This window comes from Melanerpes formicivorus, unplaced genomic scaffold, assembly GCF_026170545.1.
Source record: "Melanerpes formicivorus ecotype bairdi unplaced genomic scaffold, bMelFor1.0.p_v2 SCAF_18, whole genome shotgun sequence".
Classification (NCBI taxonomy): domain Eukaryota; kingdom Metazoa; phylum Chordata; class Aves; order Piciformes; family Picidae; genus Melanerpes; species Melanerpes formicivorus.
This window is the reverse complement of record NW_027142370.1, coordinates 8,096,417-8,118,074: the sequence shown is the minus strand read 5'-3', so window position 1 is coordinate 8,118,074 and position 21,658 is coordinate 8,096,417. Positions and strand designations below refer to the sequence as shown.

The following is a 21,658-nucleotide window of genomic DNA, read 5'->3' as shown; positions in this document are numbered from 1 at the left end:
TTTACGTTGAATAAAGATTTGCTTGCTTCAAGCGCTCCACATTGCATGGGAAAGTTCTGCGTATGCTGTAATATGGCATCCAGCTTCTGCCAATTCTTTTTGCTGACAAAGAGCAAGTCTTTTCACAGAAAGGACTCAAAGAAAGTTTTATTCTAGATCCACTGAGGTAGAGGAGGGTATTTTTTATTCTGAGGATTTGTTAAATAAAGTGAAATCAGCTAAGCCTGACACTCAGCCACTCCATTCAGATTGTGACCTGACTTCCCCACAACTCTCTTGATTTTAACTGCAGTTAATGGAGAGGTAATGAGCATGAACAAAATCCTTTAGTATGGGAGGACTATCAGAACTGAGAGAAGGTGAAGAGGATCTTTTGTCCATAAAAGCTAGAAAAAAAGACGTTTTTAACCTGGTAGTTGAATGTGCCTTTGCAGACAGGGTGGTTTTGCACCATTAGTGGCTTTACAGCCCCAAAGTAGTGAGCTCCAGGACGTTATCTTCGTGTGTGTGAGAGAAAGTGGTAAGATCTTCCTGAAGTAACTGGCAGCACTTGGGTGACCTTTGTGGAGAACTCAGAAGCTGTACCTCACTGCATGTGTCCATGCAGCTGCCCTGAGGTGGCTTGCAAAGCCAGAGAAGTAGGGGAAAATTACTATTGCTTTGAGAAAACTGAGAAAAGGAGAAAGTGTTATCTCAAAATGTGGAAGCAGGATATGTCAACTGACTAACTGCCTGACATCAACCCAAAACCTCTAAATGAGACAGGATCTAATATCATAGAGTCATAGAATCAATAAGGTTGGAAGAGACCTCAAAGATCATCAAGTCCAACCTGTCACCCAACACCTCATGACTACTAAACCATGGCACCAAGTGCCACGTCCAGTCCCCTCTTGAACACCTCCAGGGATGGTGACTCCACCACCCCCCTGGGCAGCCTTTCATTCTATGCAGTAGCCTTAAAAAAAAAAGTCAATAGATTTCCCTTTATTATTTTTAAATCATTTCTCTTCTATGTATTACTTTAGAGCTGTGTTGTAGGATGTTACTGAGTCTCAATTACCCAGTCTGGGGTATAAATGAACAAGCCATAATTTGTGTTAAAATGGTTTCCTTTAGTCTGCTTCACGATAGGTTGCATTTCCTTAAATGCTGTGTATGGTATCAGTTGCATCTATTTTGTGTCTTCTGCCCCTCCTTTTGGTATTGCTACAAAATGACTCGAATTTTTCTGGTAGAAAATGGTATGAGATAGCAGGGGGGAAAAAAATCAATATCTATGATAAAAGGAGGAGGGAGACATCTGCTGTTGTACTGTAAAACTGAAGAGGGCTTTTCCCCCTTGCGTTTTAGCAGCACCTATTGAAATGGAACTTCCTAATCTCATTACCTTGATCTTGTGGTATTCAAGCCAAAATAGAAACAAGAAAAATCCTATTTGAGCTCATCCTACTCCCTCAACAGCTATAAAAATGAGATGTTTTGTGCAATAGAAGAAAGCTTTTCACACTGTTACATTTCTGGATACTGCTTATACATATTTTTTTTCCAGTGACAGGGGAAACTGGATCATTTGTGTATTTCATAGCCAGGGAAAAAAGGTAGTTTGTGAAGACAGGCTTAGCAGATCCTGTGAAATACATGTTGGATGAGATTGGCATTTGGATGAGGTGGTATTTACTGAGCAAACACATCAACTGTTCTTGAACACTAGCCTTAGCCATTATTGCATCTTCACGTGAAAATGCTGGATTCAGTTAGGTGTTTTGCTATGCTTCTGAAGAGATGAGGTACTGTAAAGATGAGGTACTGTAAAGGTGAGGTACTGCAGAGGTGAACTGGATCTCACAGAGAGATGTAGTCACCTAAGTCTCATCCGAGCTTCCAGTCTTGGTTTTGGCATCCTGTCTGCAAAATTCCAGTTGAAGCCTGTGCCTCAATGAAAAATGGAGAAAAGTACAGGTAGTTTCATGGGGTTGTGTCTTGATTTATCAGATTTTAGATGTGAAGGTTAGGGGTCTGTTGAAGCTGTTGCTTGAGGAGAGGTATCAAACACCAAGCTATGCCCCTTTCTTCAGCTTCTATATGTCAGATGGGGTCTTGAATTAGCAGGGTAAGGTTCCTGGCTGTCAAACACTGTATTTTCCTCATCATTTTGTGTAGCTTTCTCTGTCTCTGTATTTTGAGACAAAAGGAAGAGCTGGTATATTTAAAGATGAATATAAAAGTAGCTTTAAATCATAGCTACTAAAGATGTTACTCAAGGTGAATGCAGGTGTGCATTTGTCCTTATTGGTATCATTACTGCCATTGCAACTCTTTAAATAATGTGGACACTCTTTATATGGAAATATTCTTTTCTCATCTGTCTGTAATCAAGTGTTTTATGGAAAAAGTGGAAAAAAATATGATTACCAGCACAAAGTAATATATCTTAGCTTATATATTTCAGTTTGAAACAGGACTTGATGATCTTTGGGGTCTTTTCCAACCTTGTTGATTCTATGATTTCTCTTTTGCTATTGCCAGGTCACCATTGGAACAAAGAGAACAGGTACTCAACAAGATAATCCCCCGTTGTTCAGATGTACTCCAAATTATTGTGCACCAAGACTGCTTCTCCCTTGCTCTAAGTTAGCTAGTGATGAGGCAACTATGGAAACCACAGATGAAGAAAACTTGTTTCTCTTGACAGATCAACCTGTAAATCTACCAGCAAAGACATTCCCTGTTTCTGTGGCTGAAGATTTAATGATAAAGAAACTCCAACTTACTTTGTTTGAACCTGAAAGCTACCATATATCAGCTGTCACCACAGTGAAGGAAGTGAGTCTGGATTTAAGTGAGGAAAATACCACTCTTTGCAGTGATGGTCTCTGCCTTGTTGCAGAAGGAGGATTTTCTGACAAGACTTTTGCACTTGGTCATGGAAATATGCCTTGCACTGTGACTGAAATTTTCACATCATCTCTAGAGAAATGCAATGTGGAACAATGTTGGGAAAACAAGAAAATTCTGCCAAAAAGCGTAAGTGAAAATAAATGTCCTGATAAAATTGTTGATGATGGAAAGCATCACCAAAAAATCTTTAAAGGGAGAGCTGAAGGAGAAGAAATACAGAGTGAGAAAGCCCAACCACAACAGGCAGCCTGTCTTCCTGAGGAAAGTTCTGAATTGTTAAATAAAACTGAACTGACTAGGCCTGGGAATCAAGGAATGGTAGCCAAAACCAATCTAGGTAGCCCACAGGATGTGCAAAACTTACCTGTCCATTTTAAAGCCTTTAAGAAGCATTTTGGAAGTAGCCCTAAACTAAAGGAGAAAGAAGGAAACGTCTCAGGAATTTACATTTCTGATGTGAATAGGGTATATAGTGGAGAAGACATTGTCAAAATGGAGGAGAAAGGAGAGCAACCTCAGAAACCAGCTTGCCAAGCAAACTCTTGCAGCAATATTGGTCTGAAAGAAAAAAATTCTGAGCAAAGCCTGAAACTCTGTGAATCAAATGAGAAGAATGACTCAAGTAAAAAAATAACTGCTGAGAACATCCAATATACATGCTCTCCTAGATTGTTTTGGTCAGAGGAAGAGGGCTATCTGCTGAACTTAGTGTCTTCTAGAGGGGAGAGGACTGTGTGCTTAACCAAAATGCTGCTGTCAGGGAGCACTTCTTATGAGCGCTTCTGTCATCCGTCCCCACTGGAAGCTGGTAGTGAACTGGAAAAAATGGTGGCTGTGTGTTCTCAGAGGATATTTCTACTGGTGCAGGAGAATGAAAATTACTCCAAAAAAATCTGTGTGTTACAAGAAGAGAATGAGAGATATGCTCAGATGATGTGTGCACTGGAAGAGGAGATGGATGCATATATTCAATACATTTTAGCAATAGATGAAGCTAATGTTGTTTCATTCCAAAACTTACTGAATGAGAGAGAAGTTGGTGGTGGATGCTATAATAACTTATCAGAAGAAAATACCATGAGCCCAGGAACATTTGCTGTTGAAACCTTCTCTAAGACCCTAGCATGTGTTGAAGAGAAAAATAGGAATTCTGAGAGAGACTCATTGACAATTGCATCAAATAAACTTCCCAAGAGTGTTGTATCCCTGTATGGAAGGAAGATGAGATATTTCCAGCTGCTTTCTGACCTGAAAGAAGAAAGAAATAAATGCTTTGAAGAAATAGCTAAATTATTACAAGACAAGGAGAATTATGTGGCAAGATATAATGAATTAATACAAGAGAGAGAGGGAAATATACAAAGAATATCTCTCTTAGAAGGTGAAAAAGAAAATTTATTGAGATGTTTGGCAGAGGTCAAGTGTGAACAGGACAAATACAAGGCCCTGGTTTCAGAACTTCAAGAATGCAAAACCAGCTGTCATCAAACTATTTCTGATTTACAGGAGGAAAAAGATGCTATGAAAAGAGAAATGGCCAGAATCAAGAAAGAAACTTCAGAACAGCTTGATGCATCTCAGAAAGCAAATGCAAACTGTATCTTAGAAAATAACAAATTGAAAGAGCTTATGTCTTCCTTGGGCTTCAGCTATGAAGAGCTGGGGAAAGAGAAAAGTTGGGGAACAGAGGGAAAGACAGTAAAACTAAAAGAAAGCCAACAACATGGTCTCAACCCAAAGAGCATTGGAACAGCATGTAGTGGAACTCAGACTGAAGAAATTCTCATTACAGACCCTTCAAGCTATTTCACAAGAAAAGAGGTAAATAGCATTTCTTGTTACTATCAAGCAGGATCTTCTAAAGAGAGGGGGAGATATGAATGTCATTTGTAGGACAAAGCTAAATGAACTTTGTAATGTAGAAAATGTCGTCATCTCCTATGTGCTGGAGATCTGAATTGCTAATTTTAACTTTGAAACAGAGAGCAAAATGCCAGAGCCATTTTTTTTCCTGTATGCTGTATTAGAGAATTTTAAATCAATACCACAAGCTACACACTTTAAAATAATAAAGATTGCATTATTCAGGAACTGTTATAATCAGTTATCTTATTGCAAGATAGCTCTTATTGTAAGAGCTTCTGGTAGAGCAAATTAATTTCCACAACCATTTGTTATGACGGTGAAGCATTCAGAGTTGTGAAGCAACCATGCCTTACTGAAAATACATTTATGTTTATAGACTCATAGAATCTTAGAATGGCTTAGGTTGGAAGAGACCTTAGAGATCATCTACTCCAACCTCCCCACCATGGACAGGGACACCTCTCAACTAGATCTGACTGCTCAAGGCCTCATTCAACCCAGCCTTGAACACTCCCAGGAAGGAGGCATCCACAACCTCCCTGGGCACCATATTCCAGAGTTTCACCACCTTTTAACTGAAGAACTTCTTCCTAAGATCAGTCTAAACCTACCATCCCACAGCTGAAAACCATTCCCCCTTGTCCCACTGCTAGACACCCTTATGAAAAGTTCTTCTCTAGACTTCCTGTGGAGTCACTTCAGTTATTGGAAAGCAGCTCTAAGGTCCCTGTGAAGCTTTCTCTAGGCTGAACCCCAGCTCACTCAGCCTATCCTCATATCAGAGGTGCTCCAGCCCTTGGATCATCTTTGTAGCCTTCCTCTGGGCTCACTCCAACAGCTCTGTGAGCTTCTTATGCTGGGGACACCGCAACTGGATGCAGGATTTGAGGTGGGATCTCACAAGAGCAGAGTAAAGGGGCAGAATCCCCTCTCTTGACCTGCTGGCCACACTCTTCTTGGTGCAGCCCAGCGCACGATTTGCCTTCTGGGCTGCATGAGCTCATGGTGAGCTTCTTATCAATCAATACACCCAAGTCTTTCTTCAGAGCTACACTGAACACACTCTGCACCCAGCCTGGATCTGTGCCTGGTTCACTTACTGATTTTTATTCTGATAGGGTCTCTATTTTTCAGTGTGTTGATTTTTGAGACGTACACCTAAATACAGGATCTTTGCTTATAGTGAATCTGTCATCCATGGCTTTACCCTGTAGTCATGAATCCACAGTGAATTTCTCTGGAGAACACTCTGTCCTTGTAGAAGCAGAATTGTTACCTCAGTGAGAAAAATCAACAGGGAAAGATTTATCTCTGATAGCTTGGGTTACTGGAAATGTTTTTAGTAATTCAGGGGGGGAAATGTGTGGTGTTCTGTGAATACCTGTGTGCCATTTTCTATGGGTGAGAGGAGTCACATCTTTCTGTTGTGTATCCAGGGCAGCATGTCTGAAAGATGCAGTGTGATGAAAGAACAAGTCGAAAAGGTAAAAGAGGAACTGAAAATACGGGAAAAGGAATTGGAACAATCAAAAAAAGAGGTAACTTCCTGTTCTGATGTAGTTCTGTATTTATTTACATGGCTGTCCTTCTTTCTACATTTGCAAACCAGGGAGGTGTCTGATCTGCTGAGAGCTTCTAAGAGTTACTTGAAGAGTCTCAGTCATTTCTTCTCATAAGATTGTAGTCTACTGTGCAATTCCTTTTATTCTAATCAATTTGAAGCAATTTAAAACTTGTGATATGGAGATTAGACTCAAGTCTGTGGTTGTAAGCTGGTATTGAAAAATGGCACCACTACTAGACTGTTTACACTGAGTAATTCTGGTGTTTGGGGTTTTTTTCACACTTCTCATTAGGCCCAGAAGTGGTACAGAGAACTTGGCTTTGCTGAAACAAGATATGAAGAAGTCAAAACTCATTTGACACAGGCTCTCTCAGAATTAGACCATCTTAAACAAGAGGCTGGGAACAAAAAGCTTGGAAAGCAGCACTCCAAATTAATGGTATGTAGGTAAATGGAGTAGAGAAAGGTATATTCCTTAAGAGAATTTGGTTTGGATGCAGAGACACCCATTATTGTTCTTGGCAATATCCTTGAAGCAAGTACAGAGCACTTAGAGCTACTGGAGATACAAATGTGAAAGCAAGCAACAGTTATTAACCCAATCTAGTTAAAGATGTCCTGGCTCACTACAAGGGGGTTGGACTGGAGACTTCTAAAGGTGCCTTCCAACCCAAAGCATTTTGTGATTCTATGATTATGCAGGCAGACTGTCTACAGGATAGTCTGAAGTCTGGGCTCTGCATGAGCATTATAGACACTTGAACTGTTTTCAGGAGGGCTCTTGTCCTGCTCACTTTAGCCTGTCATTTTCTGAGGTATGTATTTCCAAGTGGTCTCAATGAAAGGTGTTGGAGGAGTCCCCATTTTTTTTAGTGTTTGACCTTTCTGCCTTCTAGCCCAAATTTCCTAGATGTGGCCCAGACAAAATGAAACTATGATGCTAGGCACTTTGTAGACCAAGTTCCACTGCCAGTGAACAGGTGATGTGGATTAATGGGGAGTCAAAGTCTGTAACCAGCGTGTGAAGGTCAGGCATGTATCCCCAAAACCCAGGAAATCTTTCTATCACTATTTTACTTTTGAGAGATGATGTTTTTTGAGTGTGTCTTTTAGTGCTTTGTACATATTTTCTGTTCTACAACCCCCAGTGCCCAGGGATCACTGCTTTCTGCTGAGGCTCCAAAAGACTGGCATGACATTATTCACTGCAAATAAAAGAGAGCTAAGGCACCAACTTTAAAGACTAGAAAACTTGCCAGATTTTACAAGAATATGGTGCATTTAAATGCTGCATTTTAGACTTAGTTATCCTTTGGTAATTTCTCAGTCACAGCTGCTGGGTCTTTCACCCTCTGGAGCCTGGCTACACAAGCCATGTTGCTGTTAACTGGGACATCTGATGAAGTGATTCAGGCTAGATGTGAGGAGGAGGTTCTTCACCATGAGAGTGGTGAAACCCTGGAATGGGTTGTCCAGGGAGGTGGTTGAGGCCCCATCCCTGGAGGTGTTTAAGAGCAGGCTGGCTGAGGCTCTGGCCAGCCTGATCTAGTGTGGGGCGTCCCTGCCTATGGCAGGGGGGTTGGAACTAGATGATCCTTGTGGTCCCTTCCAACCCTGAATGATACTATGATACAAATAAACCTTGCATGCCTCTCTTGTGCTTTACAACTACAGAAAACTGCTAGCAGGTGAGCAAAATGCAAGAGGAAATAACTTCTTGAAGTTTGAAAACAGAGAGAAATTTTTCTACTTCCCCACCTCATATTCCACTAAGCATCTTCAGTCAGGGAGTCTTTCCATTTTTCATTTAACCTACTTTTTGTGTGGGAAATAAAAAGATGAGGAAAATACCATGTCTCAGACTCGTCCTCGGGCTTTTGTCACTGCAACCCTCATCTAATCAATTTGGATGTGTCCAATAGTTGTTATTGTTCTTTTCTTTCAACACAAGAGGGAGCCAGAAAGTTTGGTACAAAGCTGGAATGTTGCACATCGAGCACTTGCTCCCCTAGAAAGAACAGTATGAAAATGTCCTATTTCTGGTGTTATCTGTGTTGCAGTGATGGGTTGCAAGCAGAGTGATGTGATCAATCACTTCAGTTTGCTGTTTTCTATGAAACTGTGCTTTCAGTGTGTTGCAGTCACCAAGACTTGCAAAACTGGAAAGGCTGTCAGGAATCCAGGGAGAATTTAACTGTATTGTTTTCCATCACAGCTGAATATTAGTCCTTCACAGAATGATAGCTGTTGGAAGGGACCTCTGGAGATCATGTAGTCCAGCTTCCCTGCCAGACCAGGTTTACCTAGATCAGGCTGCCCAGGAATGCATCCAGCCAGGTTTTGAATGACTCCAGAGATGGAGACTCCACCACCTCAATGGGCAGTCTGTTCCAGTGCTCAGTCACCCTCAAAGTAAAGAAATTCCTCCTCATGTTTAGATGGAACTTCCTATGTTCAAGTTAGTGCTCATCACCTCCTGTCTTGGTTGTATCAATGTGAATAGCCATTAAAATCAAACCATCCTCCTATGTGTTTTGTCAGGAGGTTATGTGGGTTTACCACAGTATATCAATGGTCTGACTAGGTGTTGTTTTCACTGAATCACAGAAATGCTTCATCTTTTAGACTTGCTTATACAATGTGTTATCAGAAATCTTGAGCAGCTCTGTGTGTCAACTCAGTTGTTTATTGTTTCTTTGTTTTAATATAAATTTACAACAGCAGAAATGGTTTTCACAAGACTTTCTTCATCCTCAGGTTTCCTCCATTCTTAACCTATCCATTTAATCTGGCAGTGTCACTTCTGGGAGCTGACCTTTTGAAACATTTTTGACATTTACACTTAAAATCTAAGCAGTTTTATGAATAATCTTCCAAACCAAAACTATAACTGGGAAAGTGGAATTTGCTGTGTGAGATAAATATATGCAGGAGAAACCAAGAGGCATATTATATAGCAGCTGCAGCAGGAGACTGGGGACTATCATAGTATCAGTCAGGGTTGGAAGGGACCACAAGGATCACCTAGTTCCAACCCCCCTGCCATGGGCAGGGACACCCCACACTAGATCAGGCTGGCCACAGCCTCATCCAGCCTGGGCTTAAACACCTCCAGGGACGGGGCCTCGACCACCTCCCTGGACAACCCATTCCAGGGTTTCACCACTCTCATGGTGAAGAACCTCCTCCTCACATCCAGCCTGAATCTCCCCACCTCCAGCTTCATTCCATTCCCCCTAGTTCTATCACTACCTGAGATCCTGAGAAGTCCTTCCCCAGCCTTCCTGTGTGACCAGAGGTTGGTCACCTCATCTTTCAGTGTCCCAGATATAAAGTGACTGTAATACAATGCTTGCCTTTAAGGAGTATTGTGAAATCCCAGTCCTACACCTGTTCTCATGGGGGATGAAGGACTTCTTGCTCCTAAAACATTTCAAGATTAGTGCAAAACATTACTGCTGAAATGTTTATGAAGGCTTGTAGTCATACATTTTATATCAGCTTTACTTATTTATTTCTTTTTACATGCAAGGTGTCCATATTGATTGAGAAGCTTTGTGCTCCAAAAACATGACTGAGAATACCTTTATTATTTTGTGTATCTAATTTGAACATCTGTGTGTTTGCCCTCCAGCCCATGTACACGGTGAAAGATGCCCAAGAAATAGAGGAGAATGAAATGGCTAGTAAGAGATTGCATCAGCAAGTGCTGACCTTGAAAGCCCAGCTCAGGGACCAGGCTGCATTACAAAACCAGTTTCATGACTTGCAGAATGAAGTGGGACTCCTTCGGGCTCAGCTGTGTGAAAAGGTACAATAAAGCTGCTTTCTGTGTGCTGAAGTGGGTGGGCAAACGCGAACTTAGGCTTCAGATTCTACCCCTTTCTTCTCAAAGGAAAGACCTGAAATAGTCTTCTTTCCTGGGAAATGAGTCTGAGGATAATTAAATGGTTTCCAGGCACATTAAAATACCCTTGGCTACTGAGAAATAAGGAAAAGATATAAAGTACCTGAGTGGTCCATGCTATGGAAAGATGACAGACTATAGTACAATTTGCTGCCAGTCTCTGCTATGATCCCCATACTGGAATGCAAATAACATGTGGGGGACTTTCTTTGTGGTTGGTGGTTTTTTTTTGTTTGGTTGGGGTTTTTTGTTTGGTTTGGGGGTATTTGTTTTGTTTTGGGGGAGGGGGGGGTTGTTTGATTGGGTTTTGTTTTGTTTTGTTTTGTTTTTTTACAGACTTGAATTGTCAGGACTTTTAACACTCCCAACTCTCTTGTTGCACTATATCAGATGACAAAACATGGTTGAGCTAGCATTAGAATTTTAAAGTTTCTTTCTAATGAGTTTTGGTCCAGCATCTGAAGTTTCATAGTTTCATAGTTTCATAGTTTCATTCAGGGTTGGAAGGGACCACAAGGATCATCTAGTTCCAACCCCCCTGCCATGGGCAGGGACACCCCACACTAGATCAGGCTGGACAGAGCCTCATCCAGCCTGCCCTTAAACACCCCCAGGGACGGGGCCTCGACCACCTCCCTGGACAACCCAGGGCAACACCTCCTCCTCTCCTTCCCTGCCTGTCCTTCCTAAAGAGTTTATACCCATCTATGCCTACATCCCAGTCATGGGATTCATCCCACCAAGTTTCAGTAACAGCCACTATGTCGTGGCATCCCAGCAGCACAGTGGCACTTAACTCATCCTGTTTATTGCCCAAGCTGCGTGCATTAGCATAGAAGCACTTCAGCTGGGCTGGCCCTGTCCTCCTCTTGTGACAAATCCCCTCGGTTTCCACAGAATGTCCTGGTGGATCATTCGTGGCTTGCCTCAGGGTAGCAAGTTGAGAGCCCTTACCAGCTCTCCTTCTCTCTACTGCTGGTGAGCTGCCCCTCTGTTTGTCACCAGCCAGCAGGAGACTATTAACCCCTTCCCCCTTTAAATCTAGTTTAAAGCCCTATCAATGAGCCCTGCCAATTCTACATTAAGAGTTCTATTAACAGATTTCCAGTTAGATGTTTGGTTTGTTTTTTTTTCCATTAATTGATGGTTATTCTGGTGAGAACTCCCAGGTATACACAAGTATCGTTACCTGGGCAGTTTTTATGCTTGTGCATTACATTTCAGCTGGCATCCAGAGCAGGTAGACATTAACAGGGGTGACCTCATTGCCCTCTACAACTACCTGAAAGGTGGTTGTAGCCAGGAAGGGGTTGGTTTCTTCTCCCAGGCAACCAGCACCAGAACAAGGGGACACAGTCTCAAGCTGTGCCAGGGGAGGTTTAGACTCGAGGTGCAGAGGAAGTTCTTCACCGAGCGAGTCATTCGTCATTGGAACGGGTTGCCCAGGGAGGTGGTTGAGTCATCGACCCTGGAGGCATTCAAGAGGAGATTGGATGTGGCACTTGGTGCCATGGTCTAGTCATGGGGTCTGTGTTGATAGGTTGGACTCGATGATCCTTGAGGTCCTTTCCAACCTAAGTTATACTGTGATACTGTAACATTAGCAAAGCTGCTGCCTAGTCGCCTGACATCAGAGCTACCAGTGTGACTAAAGCTACTAAACTCTTAAGTGGAAACAAATTCCTCCTAAGACTTTATTACCTTAGTTTTTGTTTCCTATTTCTTTGGAAACTATTTTTCCCAGAAGAATGGTGGTTACAATGTCAGCCAAATTGGAGCTGCCCAACAAAATCTGGAACAACCAATAAATGGTGTTTGCTCAATAGTATTCCTCATATCCTGATACAATGTATAGAACATGTTTATCCTCTGTCTCTTCTCTGAAATACAAGAGGTTATTTTTTTTCCTATTTGGTGCAAATTTCATCCCATTTCCTCCATGATAAACCCACCTGTTACACAGTTCTGGGGTTTGGGTTTTGTTGGTGTTTGGTTTGGATTTTTTTTGGTGGTGGTGGGTTGGGTTTGTTGGGGTTTTTTTGGTTGATTTTGTGGGGTTGGTTTGTTTGTTGCAGGTTGTTTTTATTCAGTGTGTCTGGTTTGCATTCCCTCCCCCCCCAGCCTTCTCATGTTCTGTGATATGCTTTAAACCACCCCTGGACGGAGGATTAGTGGCTTTTCCCAGGCATTCATTAGGATGCCTTTTAGCAGAATAGTCATGATGAAATGAAATTGTCATGTAGTCTGGTGTTTGTAGTGATGGATGGTGCATATCAGCTGGTAGGTGAGTAAAGGGTGAGACGTGCTAGCCATATAAATGGGCAACTTATAAATGGGCAACTCTTAATTCTGTTTTGTCAGCAGAATGCTTTGCTCCAAGCCTCATCAAGAATTGAGTGTCACCAGGGCAGGGACCTGCTGCCAGCTTTTCCTTTGTTCCCCCAGAGCTCCTGCAATGTAAATACTTGTCTTTCATGCCCTATCTACACTGTTTCTTCCCAAGCCCAAAAGTTAATGGCTGAAGACTTTGTAACCTCTTTCAGCATAACAGAATTCTCATAAAGAGAATCCTTTTCTGATGCACATAATATATTTACTGCAGGCTTTATAGAAATACACATTATCATGCAAAATAAATGCAATGGAATTTGTATATTATTGCAAAATAATACTGTATTGATTCACAACAGCAATGGATTTTGCCTGGCAAGATATTGTTAGTATTTTTCTGCATAATCAGAATGCAGATTTCATAGTATCATAGTATCATTCAGGGTTGGAAGGGACCACAAGGATCATCCAGTTCCAACCCCCCTGCCATGGGCAGGGACACCCCACACTAGATCAGGCTGGACAGAGCCTCATCCAGCCTGGGCTTAAACACCTCCAGGGATGGGGCCCCGACCACCTCCCTGGACAACCCATTCCAGGGCTTCACTACTCTCATGGTGAAGAACCTCCTCCTCACATCCAGCCTGAATCTCCCCACCTCCAGCTTCATTCCATTCCCCCTAGTCCTATCGCTACCTGAGATCCTGAGAAGTCCTTCCCCAGCCTTCCTGTAGGCCCCCTTCAGATACTGGAAGGCCACAATGAGGTCACCTCGGAGCCTTCTCTTCTGCAGACTGCACAGCCCCAACTCATTCAGTCTTTTAATCATCAATTACAGACTAAGTCATCTGTCTCACCCTAGTTCACCTCCTAAGAGAGAGCACGTATCAGTTGTGTGGGAGCAGAAAGATGTTGCTCTTCACTTTCCAGAGCCTGGTGTGGAATAGGCATGCAGCAAATCCCTTCCCATTTCTCTCATTCTACAGCATAATATAAATAAGAAAAGAGAAAGCTTTCTGAGCAGAGGCATTTGGAAGATCCACAGAGTAAATGGGAACATGAGTGCATAATGAAAGATACCAAGTCCTTAACGTGATGCTGCTTTGATGAAATAACCTCACTCTGTCTGAAAGCAATGAAAACAGAAAATACATAAGCCTGGTGTTAATGCTGGTAGGGCAGTGTTTGTGTGCCAGGGTCTCTCTGTATACAAGCAGCTCCTTACACTGCTTCATCTTTGTGATACAGAGTCACACAATGATGCTGAGTGTGACTCAAATAAATTAATGCAGAATGTTTTTCAACCTTTCAGGAAAAAGAACTTCAGAAGAGAAAGTCTGAAGCCAAGTTGACACTAGCTCCTCTGAAGGTACTGTATTTTCCTGAGAGCCAATGTAAAATCTACACAAAGGTGTGTCCCTTTATTCACAGGCTTCTCTGTGTGTGTGCATGCCTTCTGCAGATGCCCCCAGCTTAGCCTTTGCTACCAAACTTCAGGCAAGGGCTTGTTGATGTTATCACTATGGCTACTCTTCAACCTGCCAAAAGAAAGACCTCACACAGCATCTCTTTCCAGTTTGTCTGTGTGCACATCTTGCAGTTGCAAGGTGCAGGGGCACCTAGAAAACATAGGAATGCAAGCTGCAGCTTTGGGTCAAAACATGTGAAATGAAAGATCATAAGCAAAATGCAATCTTGCAGTCTCAAGAGGAGCTGAGGTCAGTGTCTATGTGTTCACGCTGCATAGGCTAAGCTGGCTTGCCTCACCCGGAAGTGCCAGGAAAGGAACACCTTCATTAGGAGGATGCATGGAGAATTCCACAGGAGAGGAATTATTAACTCTGCTTTTGATGAAGAGGTGAAAAACTTGATGAACGATGTTGCCCTGGCAGAGTACAGTGCTGTTTTTACACCAATGTGTGATCAAGAGGTAAGTGTTTACACTTCTTTGTAAGATCCTCCCGTTTCCTCTATTGTACTGTCAGTGATTTTTGGTTTAGTTTGTTGTTTGGGCTTTTTTAAGCTTTTAGTAAGACTCAATGTGTAGCTGAAGAGTAGATTTCACAACTTAATATTAATATTGCTTCAGACAAGTCAGTGGAGTTGACTGTTTTCATGATGTTTTGGTCAAGGTTTAAATGTTCTGGACCTTATCACAAAGTACTTCAGCTCCCTCCTAATATTTTGACAGGGTATCCTAGTGAATAATGCAGCACATATTATTCCATTTCACTTTAAATTTCAATTTTCTTCCTGCACAATGCATCATCTGAGATTTCTGAATGAATGAGGAAGGCAGATCTGCTTGTTCCCATGAAACATTTAGTTTTCTATGGATCAGTTTTCCAACCGAAAACATTTTGTTGACAAAATTTTCAGGAGTCACTACTCCTAATTTAATAAATAGTTGTTAAAATAAAGAAATACAAACTAGTCTTTTTTTTTTTTTTTTTCTTATGTGATGCATTCCTTTGGTTTGTAAAATCCCATCTTGAATTCTGTAGACACGTTAAACTGAATTGACCTTCCATCTCTGAGGATTCACTTTTTGCATTTTGACTCTTAGTCTTGTTGCAACTCACATCTAAGATTCCAGGGTTATGCCCAGCTTTCACTTCCAGCTTTTTTTAGAATAGAATAGAATAAACCAGGTTGGGAGAGACCTTTGAGATCATCAAGTCCAACCTATCACCCAACACCATCTAATCAACTAAACCATGGCACCAAGTGCCCCATCCAGTTTCTTCCTAAACATCTCCAATGATGGTGACTCCAGCACCTCTCTGGGCAGCCCATTCCAATGGCCAATCACTCTTTCTATGAAGAACTTCTTCCTAACATCCAGCCTGAACCTCCCCTGGTGCAGCTTGAGGCTGTGTCCTCTTGTTCTGGTGCTGGTTGCCTGGGAGAAGAGACCAACACTCACCTGGCTACAACATCCTTTCAGGTAGTTGTAGACAGCAATATGGTCTGCCCTGAGCCTCCTCGTCTCCAGGCTAAGCAACCCCAGCTCCCTCATCTTCTCCTCACAGGGCTTGTGCTCCAAACCTCTCACCAGCTTTGTTGCCCTGGATTCAAATCTGTGTCTGGCCTTTTATAATTCTTTTTAAAAACCCCAACCTTTGTGTCTAGTTCTCAGAAGAAGATAGGTTTCAAAATTCTTTTGAGAACGTCTTTATTTTTTTTCCCCCTTATCTCTATGTGAAATTAAATGTAGATTGGATTGGATTGGTCTGCCCTAGCTGTGTGCTAGGAAGCTCCGACTTCTGTAGAGAGCTTCTGGGCATCAAGATGTTACTCATGCTTAAAGACAAAAGGGAACTTCAGTTCTTTGCTCATTCTGGACACAAAGGATAGTTGGCCATTCCCTTCTCTTTGCCAGAAGTATTTTCTTCCTAATGCTCATCCCAATTAAAATACTGAAACACAGAGACAATGTGATGCAAACCTAATCATCTTTGGAGCTTCTCCTCACACTTCACTGTCAGCATGTGAGACTATTCTTGGGCACAATAAATGGCTGTTGTCCCAATGGCTTTATTGTGCTGACTTGCCACCAACTCAAGACTTCCAATCAGTTCAGCTGAGCAGAGCAGCATGCATTCTCAGCTTTGCCATTCTTTATTATTTTCACATCCTGGTGTTACATTCTAATACTTTTTGAGTGAGAAATACGAGTTGTTTAACTCATGTAGTGTCTCATGAACGTGTCCAGAGAAGGGCAACGAAGCTGGAGAGGGGTTTGGAGCACAAGCCCTATGAGGAGAGGCTGAGGGAGCTGGGGTTGCTTAGCCTGGAGAAGAGGAGGCTCAAGGGAGACCTGAAGGAAGGTTGTAGCCAGGTGGGGGTTAGTCTCTTCTCCCAAGCAACCAGCACCAGAACAACATGACACAAAATCAAGCTGTGCAGGGGAGGTTTGGGCTGGATGTTAGGAAGAAATTCTTCATAGAGAGAGTGATTGGTCATTGGAATGTGCTGCCCAGGGAGGTGGTGTAGTCACCATCACTGGAGGTGTTTAGGAAGAGACTGGATGGGGTGCTTGGTGCCATGGTTTAGTTGATTAGATAGTGTTGGATGATAGGTTGAACATGATGATCTCGAAGGTCTCTTCCAACCTGGTCTGGTCTATTCTAGTCTAGTCTAGTCTTCTATTTTTTTTTTTTGTGGCAGCCCTGTGTTTTTCACTGAGGGCAGATATATACTTGCAGTAAAAGAAAGCCAGTTTCCCTTCTCTTAATATTCAAGTCCCTGCAAAGAGTACTAAGTTTTAAATTACTTTTCCTCACCATAAAACTGTACACCAGGAAGCTCTTTACTTGTAATTTGTTTTGAGGAATTTCATTTCAGATTGGTGTATTTGCCATAATAAACATTTGGCATTAACAGGGAAGGGATCTTTAAATTCTGTCTTCATCCAGAGAAAACTCCTCTTACTGTGTGTCACTGTAGAGAAAGCAAAGGTGGTGTGCAGGATGGTGAAGAAAAGTTGCCTCAGTTTTTCAGAGAAAACCCAACCTTTTGGGCAGCCAGAGGAATGGCAACATATGTCCCACACAGACCTGAAATTGTGGGAAGCATGAAGTTCATTTCCATGCCTTGGTGATACATTTTACTTTTAAAAGACTTAAACTGAGAAACCTTTAGAGCTCCTCAGAGTGAAGTGATGATAAATCTGGGCAACAGATATAATTCAAGCTTTGTCTGACTTTGTGTTTGGAAAATGAAAAGCATGTGTCTGAAGAGGACACATCCCAGGGACAAGGGCTGCCTCCAGCTGGTACATGTGGCACTCGGCACAGTGCCATAGCTGGGATTCACATGCCCAATGTCAGATGCAGGGTATGTGGTCATTTTTGGCCTTTTGTCATGTCCCATTTTAATCATCTTCTTTCAGACACTGAATTTTTTTAATTGGAAAGGCCTTGGCCTCATCTTTCTCTTCTTGCTGTTGTGGAATTAATTCATGTACATTATTAACAGTTATTGTTTTTCTGCCTTTCCCAGTGGAAAGGACACAGGACAGCATTCATCAGCTGATGTTAGCCAGTCATATTCACTGAATAGCTAGCAAAAAATAAAGGGTTGGGACTGGGCTTTGCAACATCTGCTTTTCTTGGGGTGGTAGTAGGGGGAAGCAAGAGAAGATGTTCCAGGTAACTGATAGGGAATGTGAAAAAAGAGGCTCCACTATATTTTCCTGAATTTAGGTGTCAACATGCAATTTCAGAAACAGGCTTTACCCAGTTTGACTGGCTTGAACATTAGGCTGTCCCCATAGTGCTTTTGGTATGTTGGAGAACCATACAGAGGACCAAGTGAGCTTGCCTTGCCTTTCACAAGGACATATCCCAGCTGGTGCAGCTGTGCAGTATTTTGGGACCTTTTCTCTCCAGGGTGTGTGTGGAGAAATAGGAGTATTGCCACACCTCGAGTACTGTGTCCAGTTCTGGGCCACTCAATTCAAGGGAAATGTTGAGGTACTGGAACATGTCCAGAGAAGGGTGACAAAACTGGTTGAGGGGCCTGGAACACAAGTCCTATGAGGAGAGGCTTAGGGAGCTGGGGTTGTTTAGCCTTGAGAAAAGGAGGCTCAGGGAAGACCTCATTGATGCCTACAACTACCTGAAGGGAGGTTGTAGTCAGGTGGGGGTTGGTCTCTTCTCCCAGGCAACCAGCACCAGAACAAGAGGACACAGTCTCAAGTTGTGCCAGGGGAGGTTCAGGCTGGATATTAGGAAGAAGTCCTTCACAGAGAGAGATTTGCCATTGGTATGTGCTGCCCAGGGAGGTGGTGGAGTCACTGCCCCTGGAGATCTTCAAGAAAAGACTGGATGAGTCATTTAGTGCCATGGTCTAGTTGATTGGATAGGGCTAGGTGGTAGGTTGGACTGGCTGACCTTGGAGGTCTCTTCCAACCTGGCTGATTCTGTGATTCTATGATTCTATTCTATGTTAATTTTTTTTTCCCCTCAGATGACTGAAACTGCAGCCTCTTCAGGTGACTGATGGCTGTGGTGGATAATGCTTCCATTCTCATTCACTTCAGTTTCTCTGCACTGGAAGGATTTGACTTGATGATGTATTTTATGTATTCTTTCCAGACTGGATCTGAAACCATTATGGCTATCTGCCCTCATTTCTCAGGGCTGAGAGGGAATTTGTGCAAGGAATGTAGGGATAAATTGTAGTGCTTTTTATTGCTTTTCATGGAGTCATCTTAAACCTCAAGGATAAAAACCTCCAGGCAGGGAATATGTCCAGTGTAGTGAATCATTTTTTTTAAAGAATAGGAATAAATGTACTCAACATCCTCCTTTGTCAGGGGATTTCCTCTGAGATACTTTTTGGTAGAATGTGGTTTTGTTGGGAGTTTTTTGTTGTGATTTGTTGGTTGGTTTGTTTGTTTCCTATTTCTACCCATTTCTTTGCAAGAACCTACTTACTGCTCTCCCATGAATCACATTTGAAGGGAACAGGCCTGAAATAATGCTTTCCTTAAAATGATTTGTGTGTGGCTGGTGAAAACAGAAGCTTTTTCTGGCGCTGATGATGAGATACATTTCACATTTGATGTCTGAACTTCAGGCAATCACATCCATGGCAGGTTATCTATTTATTGTCATAGCTACAAGAGACAGATAAAAGGAGGTATCCTGCCTGATTTACATATCTGCTTTAGATAAGGTGAGAAGAGCTGTAGAAGTTGGACTCCTGTAGTTGTGAAGGGAGGCAGGAGGAGATATTCTTTGGTTGGATGAGCATCACTCTCAGAGGGGAGAACAAATTTAACCATGGGCTTTTAGCCTTTTAGGGACAATGCTGATCAAGATCAAGGGACAAAGTTTTTTGCAGGAAGAAGCTTAATTTTGACATTAAAGAAAATATGATCATTAAATTATCGTGATTCCAAGGAGATGAAAGAGAGGTAAAGGTGGCTGTTATTTAGTAGTTCTTTTTTAAAAGGGTAAAATCCACTGCCCAGAGAGATGTTATTTTTGACCTTCAGAGAGATGATTAAAAATATTGAAGGGTATAAAATATGGATTAAAACCAGTTAAGGCCTTTCCAGGGAAATAACTGATAGAGCTCTTCGATAATTACTCACTGTACAAACAGTTAGTTATGTAACTCAAGACTGTGTGGTGGCTGAGGAGCTGGTACATGCTCCAGATTAATGCCTTTTTAAAGTAAAATTGTGTTTGATGGACATACTGTGAAAACTTGGTTGGTGGAGTAGCAGCTTCACTCGTCAGGGTTTGTATTAACCCACCTTTCTACTGTGTTTCTCTGCTTTGGCAGCATTAGAGATAAGTAATTCCAAGAGGCAAAAGAGTGTGGGTTGAACAGCTAAAGGGAAGGAAAGAGCCTGTAAGGAGGTTATTCTTCCAGAAATGAGATGTGCCAGTGTCAGAGCTTTGATTTGGTGCTCTGTATTGTCTGGTAGATTACCAGCTCTCCTGCCTGCGAGGAGGACAGTGATGTGCCTTTGCATGGGTCACTGAGCTCCAGAACTTGTTCTGCTCCTGCTGACTCTCATCTATCACCAGGGATGCCTCTAACTGTGCTTCCTGTAGTGAGGAAATTATCATCAAATAATTTTTGATCCAGTCTCTTCATGCCTCACATCATTTCAAGGCTGCCCTTTGTAACCCTTCCACTGCTTTCAGCCAGCCAGCATTTTTTGTGAGAGCTGGAGAGAGATACTGCACTTATAACCTTAGTGAGAAACCAAGGACTTCTGAAGCTGCTTTTGCGTTTATAGGGGAACAACTAAATGTGAGTCTTTCCAACTGATCTATGCCTGTGATGCTAGAATATGATTTGGGATTCATGCCACCCTGCCTAAATAAATACTGTATCCAGTGTCACAGATCCTCTGCAATCAGAAAGTCTTTTAGGGAGGAGCAGCAACCTAAATGATGTGCCCAAAGTCAGTCAGTATGAGATGTCCTTTAATTCTTGGACGTCACCATCACGCTCCCTGACCTTATGTTCTGCCTGAAGTAAATGATCCAGGTGGGAGCTACTCCTGGAGAGTGTCTCAGCTGACCAGACAGGTACACAAATGGAGTCAATGACCAGTATTCACCAGTGTTGGTTCCCTCCACTCATTGTAGGAAGTCAAGACCAGAAGATCTGTTTTGAGGTCACTTCAGAGCAATCTTACACCCCTATGACATTTCAGAATCCCATTATTTATTTCTTTATTTAATAGGCACAAGTGATGCAGCTAATGCTTATTAAAGATGTACAGAGGAAAAAACAAAAAAAGTCAAAGTAATCTGTGTTTTGTTTTAATTAACCATTCCTGAGCTGGTATATCTCTAGGATTTGCATTTCTGGAGCTTTTGCAAGATAACTAATGACAATAATCACAGAATCAGCAAGGTTGGAAGAGACTACAAAGATCATCAAGTCCAACCTGTTGCCACAGACCTCACGACTAAACCATGGCACCAAGTGCCACGTCCAATCCCCTCTTGAACACCTCCAGGGATGATGACTCCACCATCTCCCTGGGCAGCACATTCCAATGCCTAATGACTCTCTCTGGGAAGAACTTTCTCCTCACCTTGAGCCTAAACTTCCCCTGGCACAGCTTGAGACTGTGTCCTCATGTTCTGGTGCTGGTTGCCTAGGAGAAGAGACCAACCCCCTCTTGGCTACAACCTCCCTTCAGGTAGCTGTAGAGAGCAATAAGGCCTCCCCTGAGCCTCCTCTTCTCCAGGCTAAATGTGACAGCTAGTAGTCAAAAGAATTAATTTTGGAGACAAATAAATAAACCTTGAAAAGAAAAAAAAATAAAACCAAAGAACAACCTCAAAGCTGAAACTGTTAACAATCTTAAATTTGTTTTTCTGTGCAATTGCAAGGGAGGAAAAGAAAAAAAGCTTTAATGAATTTGTATTTGGACAAAAAAATGCTCCTGCCCTGCCCTGTGATATTCATTTACGTTCAAGAACTTCTTTTCCTGTTTGAAACTGTTATGAAAAGGTTCATGATTAAACAACTGCAGTTTCTCTCTAAATTTGGCTCCAGTTCAGTGAAAATAGTCAAGAAGAAGAAGAATGGTTTGTTGTTTTTTTGTG

The 21,658-nt window shown here is 42.2% G+C and overlaps 1 protein-coding gene across 1 annotated transcript in view; it reads left to right on the top strand.

Annotated features, from left to right (window-relative positions):
• The window catches only part of CUNH4orf50 (chromosome unknown C4orf50 homolog), a 67,301-nt gene that overhangs the window by 1,849 nt on the left and 43,794 nt on the right, over positions 1-21,658 (top strand). Inside the window, exons 3-8 of the mRNA XM_068149501.1 lie at positions 2,530-4,722; positions 6,204-6,305; positions 6,624-6,770; positions 9,966-10,142; positions 13,882-13,938; positions 14,317-14,499. Of these exons, the coding sequence (XP_068005602.1) occupies positions 2,530-4,722; positions 6,204-6,305; positions 6,624-6,770; positions 9,966-10,142; positions 13,882-13,938; positions 14,317-14,499 (2,859 nt within the window). The remainder of the gene's footprint in view (positions 1-2,529; positions 4,723-6,203; positions 6,306-6,623; positions 6,771-9,965; positions 10,143-13,881; positions 13,939-14,316; positions 14,500-21,658) is intronic.